The sequence below is a fragment of the Hoplias malabaricus genome, chromosome X2 (genome assembly GCF_029633855.1).
Source record: "Hoplias malabaricus isolate fHopMal1 chromosome X2, fHopMal1.hap1, whole genome shotgun sequence".
NCBI lineage: Eukaryota > Metazoa > Chordata > Actinopteri > Characiformes > Erythrinidae > Hoplias > Hoplias malabaricus.
In genome coordinates, this window is record NC_089819.1 from 14126467 (window position 1) to 14138181 (window position 11715).

Sequence of the window (11715 nt, forward strand, 5' to 3'; positions counted from 1 at the left end):
CTTGGGAAATAATCTCATTCTGTGCTCTAGAAATATGAACATAGAGACTTTTAATGGTTGTGCATTTTAATTTTTAATTTCTTTTGTCAGATCTGTTGTTCACAACAAGAAAACTGCTACTATTAACTATATATAAACTTTAATTAAATTCTGAGAGGCGCTATATTCCCATGTACTGAATTTCTACTTTTTTTTTTTTTACTGTCAGTTTTTCATCCAAACACACACAATCTTTTAACATCATTTCTATTGTTCACTATTACCATAGAATATCAAAGGAAAGTAGAAAGCGGAAGTAAACAGAGCATGCAGAGGTTTGGTTTAAACAAATAATATAACAGCGAACAAAACAAAGGAAAGTAGCAAACACACATTTACAGGAAACACACATAGCGCTAAACAACAAACAAGACATAAACTAACTACTTAAATACAAACCGGACTAAACAGAGAGGAAATGTTACAAGAATACAAAACTGAGACTAGACACGACTAAAAAAAACAGTACAGGAACTCGTAGGGAACTAAAATAGCTAAGGACAATAACCATAAAAGGCAAACCAGAAACTCAGAACCGTAGAGACACAAAGAATCAAAAAGCATGTATGATCACCTTACACTGAGACTTAGGACAGTACTTTTAAACCCTCACAAAACAAGGACCATCTGGGTGTATAAATAGATATATATAAAACTACACAGGTTTTATTATGTATTAGTTTGTCAACTTCCTGCAGGGCTCTGTGAATCATGAGGACAGGAGCAGTCACACAAGTTGCCATCTGCAGGCAACGGGACATAACTTTGGACTAATGTCTTCATTCTTCAAATATAGTTTTTAGTGTTGTAATACACTCTATTCAGTGCTGTGTTATCTATGACAAAGGGACGGTTACAGGGATTAAGTCTAGTCCAGGACTAACTTAATCCCTGTGTGGTTCTCTAGGACTGAGTGTTATAAATGCAGACTCTAAGAGATGTTGCAAACATCTGCTCTAGTTACACAGAATAAGGTGAAATCAAGCCAATTTACAATTTTATTATGAAAAAGTAAAAATATTCTGTTGTTTTTAGATGTTGTGCACTAGTGCTGGATGACTTCACCACCTGAATGAGTAAAACATTACTGCATGATCAGACATTACACAAACTCAAGTTCACCTCGTTTGTGTGACTACATCCATCATTTGGAAGAAAACTGGGGCCTGTTCAAACAGGCAACAAGTTCAGTTTTTATTCAGGTTATAAATTCCACTTACGGTTTCTCTCAGGTAATGTTTCCACATGCGCATTTCAATATGTCAATCATATATGTCAATCATTCTCTGTCAGTCAGTGACTTGGTAAGACATTATATAACCTGGCCAATACTTTGTCCTTCACATACATTTTTCACCAATTAAAACATAAATGATAAATTGTAAATTTTGAACTACATTTGCAAACCCTAGCACTTAATTTATTCACCACACCATGATGATTCACATTCAAGTCAAAACGTACATCTTAACAGCTCACGGATGCTTAATCAGTCAAATTGTTTGCACTATTCAAAGCAGCTGTGATTTAGTGCCTGCATCTACTTAAACGGCAAGATCAGAGTAATTACTGCTTTTTCAGGCTTAGAGGTAAATTAGGATTTATTCTGACTGAATGTTACCCTCCCTCAAATTTTGCCAAAACAAGGCATCAAAGAGGCAGGGGGTAAAACTAGGAACACCCCAAACAACACAAAAACATAAGCTTACACAATACAAGCAAACCTTAATAAAATGGGAATGGTTGGTGATATTAACGTCCTGTTTGTGGCACATTAGTATATGGGGGGGGGGGGGGGGGGTGACCATGGTGGCCATTTTGAAGTCAGACATTTTGGATCCAACTTTTGTTTTTTCAATGGGAAGAGGGTCATGTGACACATCAAACTTATTGGGAATTTCACAAGAAAAACAATGGTGTGCTTGGTTTTAACTTTATTCTTTCATTATTTACAAGTTTCTGACCACTTATAAAATGTGTTCAAAGTGCTGCCCATTGTGTTGGATTGTCAATGCAACCCTATTCTCCCACTCTTCACACACTGATAGCAACATCGCAGGAGAAATGCTAGCACAGGCTTCCAGTATCCAGTTTCAGGTGCTGCACATCTCGTATCTTCACAGCATAGAAAATTGCCTTCAGATGACCCCAAAGATAAAAGTCCAAGGGGGTCAGATCAGTAAACCTTGGGGGCCCACGATGACCAATCCACTTTCCAGGAAACTGTTCATCTAGGAATGCTCGGACCTGACACCCGTAATGTGGTGATGCACCATCTTGCTGGAAAAAACTCAGGGAATGTGCCAGCTTCAGTGCATAAAGAGGGAAACACATCGTCATGTAGCAATTTCTCGTATCCAGTGGCCTTGAGGTTTCCATTGATGAAGAATGGCCCCACTATCTTTGTACCCCATATACCACACCATACCATCAAGATTCTACCATCAAGAATCGGACTCCTCCATCCAAACCATCATGAGTTTTACCATCACCAGGGACATAAACCCTTGGTGGCCCTGACGCTACCAAGCTGCTTCATTATAACGGTGGTTCATTCTGTCACGGTGTAAGCATGGAGAACAAGTGGGCTGAAGGCACATGGCGAGGTGAAACATTAATAGACACAGACTCTGAGAAGGGCACTGGCAATGAAAACATTATGAACCATGAGGCTACATGCCATGACCTGCGTCAATTATTATTGGGTTTGGCTGGCCATTCCTAGGTTATTCCTTATTCCTGTATAATTTTGTTTAAAGCATGTTAATATCAGGTAAATTAAAGTGTTATTAATTTTAATAATTATAATGTGGCGGTTAAATATAACGAAATGGATAGTGTGTCACATTGCTATTTAGATAGTGTAGTATTGGTCTATCTGTATGTACCTTGGGTATATGTAGCAAACTGCTCATTAATTAATCTATCTATCTATCTATCTATCTATCTATCTATCTATCTATCTATCTATCTATCTATCTATTTAGTTATTTTTAATTTATTTAAAGTTTATTATTATTATTATTATTATTATGGGTGGCACACAGTCACACAGCTCCAGGATCCTGAGTTCAAGTCTCACTGTGGGTGACTGTCTGTGAGGACTTCGGAGGGGTTTCGAGGAGACTTTCTGTAAAGTGTCCACAGGTGTGAGTGTGTGAGTGAGTGTGTGTCGCCCTGTGAAGCACTGGTACCCAGTTCAGGGTGTGTTTCTGCCTTGTGCCCAGTGACTCTGGGTAGGCTCTGGACCCACTGCGACCCTGAACTGGATAAGCGGTTACAGACCATGATATGATATGACATAATATATCATTTTTATAGGGTGGGGGGGGTGTCCATCCACGGTTGTGGGTTAAAGAAGTTAATAAAAGCAGCTTGCAGACTGCAGATTACATTATAGCAGATTACTGTTATTTACCTTTACCTTCTTACCTTTATTACTATACTTACTATATCTTACCTTTACTTACTATATCTTACCTTTATTTCCAATTTGTGGAAACTTTATTTTGTGTATGTGTATTGTGTGTGTATGTTTATGATGTACACTTTCTAGCTTTTCTTACTGAAAGAGATTTTTTGTTGTTGTTGTTTGTGTTTTCACTGGCTTCAGATCACAACTAACAAAAAAGGTTATGGCACAGCTCCCCTCTAGCCTAACAAACAGGCTGTGATACAGATCACCTTTAGCAAAGATGGATCACATCAAACAAAAAGGATGTGATAAAGATGACCTTTAACAAAGAGGCTACGAAAGATCACATCTAACAAAGAGGATGTGATACAGATCACCTCTAGCAAAAAGTGTACAAATACAGAACGCCGTCAGCAAGAGGCTACAAATACAGATCACCTCTAACAAAAAGGCTATGAATACAGATCACCTCCAGCAAAAAGAGACAACGATACAAATCACTTTCAGCAAAGAGGCAACGATCATCTCCAGCCAAGAGGAACCTTTTTATTCCTTTTCTTTTTTTTCTGAGAAAGGACCGATGGGGCCTCTATGTATGCTTGAAAAGTCAAAAGTACAAGAGAGGCACACAGTGGATACTTGCACCATTAGGCATCGGATATAGAAATTAATCCTAGTATTTTATAAAAACCAGGAACAGAAAATCAAACACAAGTATCAGAAATCCTTGCATGTTTTGAGAAAGAGTACAAAAGCCAAATTAGCAATTACAGCTAAAACATGAAAATCAATGAATGCTGTGTTAAAACACAAAAAGGCAATTAAAACAATTTCAATTATGCAAGAAAAATGAGACTGTAAAAAAAGACCCCATAAATTACAAAATATTAGAAATGTAACTAGTAGTTTAAAGGTGCACTATCCGAGATTTTGCCAGCAGAGGTCACACTAATATTTCAGAGCCTAACATAAACAGTTATTCAACAATGCCACGCCCTTCAGCCTCGCCTTAACCACACCTCCCATCTCATTGCTGAGAGCAAAATCTCAAGAGGTCACACAGATTCACTCACTTCAAGCTCATAACATTCACAACAAAGTCATAATATTTGCAACAGCTAAAATTATCATGCCAGTCACTCAAGAAAACTGTCATGGAACATAATAATAATAATTTTTAAAAAGATCATATTTAACTGGAGGCTGTCACAGTGGTGCAGCCACAGTCACACAGTTCGGTCACAAGTGACGGTCTGTGAGGAGTTTGGTGTGTTCTCCCCGAGTCCACGTGGGTTTCCTCCGGGTGCTCTGGTGCTCTGGAAGGACTGGCGCCCCCTCCAGGGTGTGTCCCGATGATTCCGGGTAGGCTCCGGACCCACTGCGACCCTGAACTGGATAAGCGGTTAGAGATACTGAATGAATGAATATTTAGTTGGAGAGCATGGTTCACCAGTACAACTGAGATCTCCTCCAAGGGGAGGGGATAAAAGCAGATGTTGTGCCTTGGCTGGGAAGGCAAAAAAAAAAAAAATAAATAATAAAAAAAATCTCATCTATTGTCAATAAACTGTGCCAATAACCTTGATTTGCGTTGTGTCCTCTCTTAGCAGAGATGTGAAGAAGATAAATGAAGAAGATTCTCCACAGACACGTTTTAAGTTGTAAATATTTTTTATTACAAAAATAACAGTGTCTTATGGAGTGTCAGCCAATTCCTGTTGTCTTGTTTCTTCTCTCTCTCCACTCACATCTCCCTGTTATATAGGGTTCATTTTCGCCCAAATAAGGTAAGGCCCTTTATTACATTACCTCATGCACTGGGACTGAGAGAGAAAGAGGCGGAAGATGTTTTTCCTGTGAGTTCTTCACCATTGAACCAATTAACCCTTAACTTAATTATTTTATCCCAGAAATCATATGGAGTCTCAGACATATGCATATATGGACAATACAACATGCCTCACTTGTCTCACTTTTAGTGGCTTTTCTCTTTTTTTTCTCAGTGGAGGAACATGTGTATTGTTTTGTCGTCCTGAATATTTGGTAGTGAAATCTGCCATCTTTTTTAGGAGAAGCTTTGTGGGTGGTGTCAGTCTTATTGGGGCAGGGTAAAACAAACATGAGAAGGGCCCAAGTTTCCAGAGGGCAGGTTTATCTTTGGGTGTGAACAAGGCCTTGAGAACAACACAAGAGAGCAGAGTGTGCTTTTTCTGCTGAGGACACCTTAACTCCACTACACCTTTACAATGATATGAGTCATTCAAAGTTCAAAGAGTTTATTGTCATTTGCACATTAAGGAACAGGTTTTGTGTACAATGAAATTCTTTCTTTTGCTCCTCACCAAGAATGCCAAATGGAAGAGAAAATACAACAAATAACTAGATAACTAATAAAGTGTAAAGTTCACTGAAATTATATACATAGGTGAACGGTAAAGTGAACGAGCGCTACTATCAAAAACAGCAATAAGTAGAAACAATCGTTTGTGTGACAGCATTTGATGCTTTATAAATGTGTAGAACCTTGGATAGTGCAATTTAAGAAATTAAAAAGATTATGTCATCTGACCTGAATCATTTTGGAAATGTTTTGGGGAACTTTACTGCAGAAAAATGCTGAAAAGGATCATTTGCGAACACTGGCATAATCTCTTTCCCCAGATTTGTGCTACATGGGTATTTTTCATGCCAAGTGTTAGATGTTCAGAATTTGTAAAAACCCAAGCAAACCATTGGAATCTGAGTGAAAAACTGTATTCTGATTTTGCAGCTTCTGTATGATTGAACTATTCTATCACCTGTCAAATGGGTTATAATTCTAGAAAGTAACTTGGCTGCAGACTGCAGCTGTTCAATATAGCCCTATTTTTGCATATGCAAACATGTACTCGTGTATCACAGTGTTTTCACTATAGCAATTTTCATAAGTATTAATTTATTAATTAATTATTAAAAATAATAATAATAAAAAAAAAAACACTGTTTTTTTTTATTTTCCTTTAAGTTTGGTTTTTGCATTGCTGCCACATCAGCCTCTAAGCTTGTCTCATGCAGCAGGTCAATTGTTCCAATACCTCTCTTTTCTCACAAGTGTTTCCAGTAAACACAGCTGGCAGTGCTGTGTTGGGTTTGTGTTTTGTGCTGGGAGTCCCCGCCAATCTAACAGTACTGGGGATTCTTATCCAACAATGGAAGGAGAACAACTCGACACTTAGACTGACGATAACAATAGGCAGTATCAGATCTTTTGGATATCCTTCCTCTTCCAATGTGGATCTGGACTCTACTGTATGGTTGGAACTCAGGCTCTACTGCTTGCAAGATAATGTCTGACGTGGAACATTCATGTTTCGACCCTGAACTGGATAAGCGGTTACAGACAATGAATGAATGAAGATCCTCTGCTAACGAAATCCTCCTCTAAAAGCCGAAACAATCTTCTGGGACTGGTGTATTGTACCTCTAAAGCTGATTTCAGACCAGAGGTGTCTTGATGTGTGGGAAATATCGAAACAACCGTGACCCTCGTTATTTCACACCAGGCGATGTGTCTGTTTCCGTTTTCCCTTCATTTTTCCATAATAATGCCATCTACAAAAGTACTTATTCATTGTATATTGCTCACAAATTTATGTTTTCTAAATTTAAGCACAGACTTTAGCTTGAAAGAGATCCAACAATTCAAACTTGACTTACTACCACATTAGGCTGTTGGTCAGGGTTTGAGCTTGAAATGCTGCTCCAGTTTAAAATATATCTGTTTGTTGACATGTTTATTGGCCTAGATCAGTGGTTCTCAAACTTTAGATCAAGTACCACTCATTATCAAATCTCAAAGTACCACCTATGAGTCTTACCACAGAAACATGTGCATCCCTGATCTTCCTCTATTGTGGGGACATTAGGCAAACTCTTGTTAATATTTGCATGTGTTGACTGCTTGTTTTAAACTGGAAATTTGCATGTTTAACACAAAATTATCCAAAAAAATTCTAAAAATTAAAGAGTGAATAAGAATAACTAGATCTAAACTAAATGTTTTATACAAAATTATAAATATTTATGAACATATAAAATATAAATAAGCATTTTCAAAGAAATAAAAATGAGAAAAGTTCAATTTAATACTTTTTTTTAATTAAATTTAATAGGCTATACATGAAATAAACAAGGAGCTTGGAGCAGGTGCTCACGGTAGCTCTTGAAGGTTGTATCAGTAGGTGAAGGAGGCATGACGCCGTGTTAAACAGTGTTTTAAGGCTTTAATAAAGTGAGAAACAGCCATGTTGCTTTCCCTCAGCTTAGCATTTTCTTCTATTTTGTCTTCATGTGTACAGAATTCTTGCATTGTTTTTCTATTTTTTTGCCTCTGGAATTATTCATCCTGGGCTCCAGAGTATTCCTCGGGCTTGGTCTCAGCTTGTTTTTTCTCATTTCCGCTTTTCTTTGTAATAAAGTCCAAACTGCTCATGTCTTGATGTCTTTAGCCATTGTTTATGTTCAGTAAGCAACTGAAACTAGGCTTTCTTTACACATATGTTTAAAAAAATGGGGGTTCACCTTCCCTCCCTGTTCCAGATGCAATTAACTATGGTGTATGTTTAGCACATTGTACTTTATTAAACACAAATACATTTTATTGGGGCATACTTATGAAAACTGTGAAACATTATGTAATTTACACATGAAAACTATAGATTTTCAGTTATGAATAAAATCTGTGATTATGTAGTACATTTTCTGAGTTAATTTGGAGTACCACTTCTTGCTGCTTCACGTACCACCAGTGGCACGCATACCACAGTTTGAGAACCGCTGGTCTAGTTGTACATTCAGCAAGATTACTGACATCTGTACTGTTTCTGCATAGAAACTATGTCAGAAATGTGTCCAATATGTATTTTTGGGCATGGCTGATGTGTAAATCTACACTGATTAATATAACGGCATATTGTGCATTATATTTACCATGTCTTGTGTGAAATTAGGTTAAGCCAGTCCAATAACAGGTATGTTGTTTGACAATGCTTTGGATTGGTTTAGAAATGTTATAATCTGTTTATCTCCACATTAATATCTTTGCATTCCAATAGACATTTAGCCCAACATTTTCTTATATTTTGGCCCCTCAAGTCTAGTTCATGGTATAACAAGTAAAGAAACCACACAGAGAACAAGACCAACCAGAGCATACTTCCAAAATCATTATTGCAGTAAACAAGTCAATTGATAATTTAATGACAATACATCCAATTATTCAAACTGTTTATACAGTCATCAGTGAAAGTCACTGCAATTAGAATAGGATCCTGCAGCTGCACATGAGTGTATTATCGCTATACCTAATGCCAAGCATCAACTACACAGGGTCACTTATAATTATGCCCAAATTGAGAGAACGATGGAGGTGCACAGTGGTTCTGACACAGTTATGGCATTGGATAAATAAATTAACCTTAGTCTTTTATAAAACACATGAATAGACAATTAAAATGAATCCTTGTGTTTTAGAAAACACAGGAATTAGACAGAAAATTTTATATATGTAGGAATATTCAGTGAATCCTCACTTATTTTGGGTAAGGGAGTAGATAAAAGACTCCTCGCGTTTTAGGAAAGAGGAATTACAACATATATAACAGTGTGAAACAGCATGGTAGAACATTAGAGCATATAAAACATATAAAGCAATTAAAACAAGAAATTAAAACAATTGAATATGAATCATGCAATATAAAAAGATTGCAAAAAAGCTGTAATTTAAAATATTTATAAAAAACGTAAGTTTAAATTTAGGTTAAAATTTAAATTAAAATTTTAGCTTAAATTTTAAGTTAAAATATCACATGGCCACGTATGTCACCTTACCTGAATAATGATGGACATGTTTTGGGTAATTTTCCTGCTGAAAAATCACATAGGTATTTTTCATTCCAAAATGTTAGACATTCAGAAATTTTAAAAACCCAAACAAACCAATGAATGAGAAAGGGGTATACTGATTTTTGCTGTTTTTATAAATGTTTAAACCTTTATATTACTATTTAACCTGTCAAACAGGTTATAATGCTAGACAGGGCCTTGCACCAGAACTGTTCATTATAACCTAATTTTTGCATATGCAAACATATTCTTTGGAATTACATTTATTTCACTATAGTTATGACTGCATGAATAAAAAGGAACACGGGATATGTATATTTTAAATTTGGTCTTTGCACTGGTGTCTCCAGCTGTCACATCAGCCTCTAACCTTGAATCATGCAACAGGTCAATTGTTCCAATACCTCTCTGTTCGCACAAGTCTTTCCAGTAAAAACAGCCGGCAGTGCTGTGTTGGGTTTGTGTTTTGTGCTGGGAGTCCCCGCCAATCTAACAGTACTGGGGATTCTTATCCAACAATGGAAGGAGAACAACTTCACCCTAAAACTGATGATGAGTCTGGCAGTCTCTGATCTTTTGAATCTCCTTCCTATTCCAATGTGGATCTGGGCTAATCTTCATGGTTGGAACTTCGTTTCTACTTCTTGTAAGATCATCTCCTATGTGGATTATTGGTGTTTCTACTGCAGTTTGTTGTGTGTGACACTGATGAGTGTTCAGAGATTCCTGCAGGTGCTCCATCCACAGAAATTGTCTAAACTTGGAACAAAAGGAGAGAATGGCTTGTTGAGTGGGATATGGATCTTGAGTGGAGTGTTATCTTCATATATTCCCCTTGAGTATGATGTAGGATTTGAACAATATGGACTGCAGGACTGTTACAAAATATTTAGAGATGATACAGATAAAGTAGTTGTTTCATTTGTGGAAATACTGGTCTTTTTTATCTGTTTCTTCTTGCTGGTTTTTCTCTATTATTGTCTTCACAGAGGGGTTAACGAGACATCCTTCAATAGTAGCAGCAGGACGACAAAGCTGGTGGCAAGAATCTGTGTGCTATTCTTCATTTTAGGTGTCTTAGTTGTAATTACTGATATATTAAATATCATTGCAAAGTTTCTGAAAAATCAAAGTCTGTCTACAACCACAACTTATTTGGTCACAATTGTCGAAACACTGGAACTTCTGAACAGTTGTGTGAACCCTTTTCTCTACACGTTCTCTCACGGAGGATTGCACCGTTGTAGCTCTGTGTTAGAACACAGGTAGAGCAATGTGTAAAAACCCTGCTTTGATCGACATAATGCGCCCAACGTTATTCCACCTGTTTATCACACATTATTGACTGCTTCTGTTTGAAATAATTATGCTTTTGGTGCCAAATGTTTTCATGTGTTTTGTTACCACAGTCCGTATGAGTCAGGTTTAACCTTTTCATGAAATACTGATGTGAATATGGTTTTCTTATCAAGTTACTCAAAAGTAATATTTGATCATCCTCCTTACAGTGATATTCATACATTTCAGCCAACCTCACATATTTAGAAAGATTGTGTTGTCTGAATGATTTCAGCTGTTAACTATTAGTAAGTTGGAAACAAATGAAACATTCAATGATGAGTACGGTGGCCATTTGAGAAAGAATAGTATGGACTTGATCAATCTTAAATAGCATTGTATTCTTCTCAGGATATTTTAAATAACTGATTAAGTAAATAAATACTTTAAATAGTAAATAAAACTGATTCAGACAAAGATCTAATTCACGATTATAATCGTGAAAAACACTTTTTTTAAAAAAATTCAGATGTTATTTTTGCTTATTTTTGCTGTTTCTGATCACTTAAGGTGGAAATGTCTCCAAAGTTTGGAGACAGCTAACTGCTAGAAAACTAAACAACTTGATTTACAAATAAGATTCTGCGGTATTTCAAACAGTGAATATAATCTTACAGACAAGTTCAACTTCAGCCATATACAAACAACAGTTCTTTTGTTCCCCTCAAACAAACTGTCCCACCTTAATAGATGCTTAGCTTCAGAATGTAAACAACCAGAGAGAAGTGTGATTGCCCACAATTTTAAACATTCCCTTTAAAATCAGATCACTGACATTTCTGAACAGATATGTAAACACTTTTCAGTATGAATTTTCTCACAGAGGATTTTAAGGTGGTATGAAAATCCTGAGCTCCTAGCTCTTGTCTCATTATTAGCTTTTAGAACCACAATAAGTTTTAATGTGAATTATCAGAAGAATTTAATACTTAAGATCTGGGAGTAGTCTTTGTGACACATTAGTCATAAATACAGCAGAGGTGTGATCTGAGTTCAGACCTGTTCATATTTTATGGATATCAGAACAAGACAATGGCCTC

General features: G+C 36.6%; 1 protein-coding gene across 1 annotated transcript; it reads left to right on the forward strand.

The window, feature by feature from the left end:
- The first annotated feature begins 9715 nt into the window (after positions 1–9715).
- On the forward strand, positions 9716–10606 carry LOC136676598 (leukotriene B4 receptor 1-like). The gene has a single exon (XM_066653701.1). The coding sequence runs from the start codon at positions 9716–9718 to the stop codon at positions 10604–10606; it is 891 nt and encodes a 296-aa protein (XP_066509798.1).
- The last annotated feature ends 1109 nt before the right edge of the window (positions 10607–11715 follow it).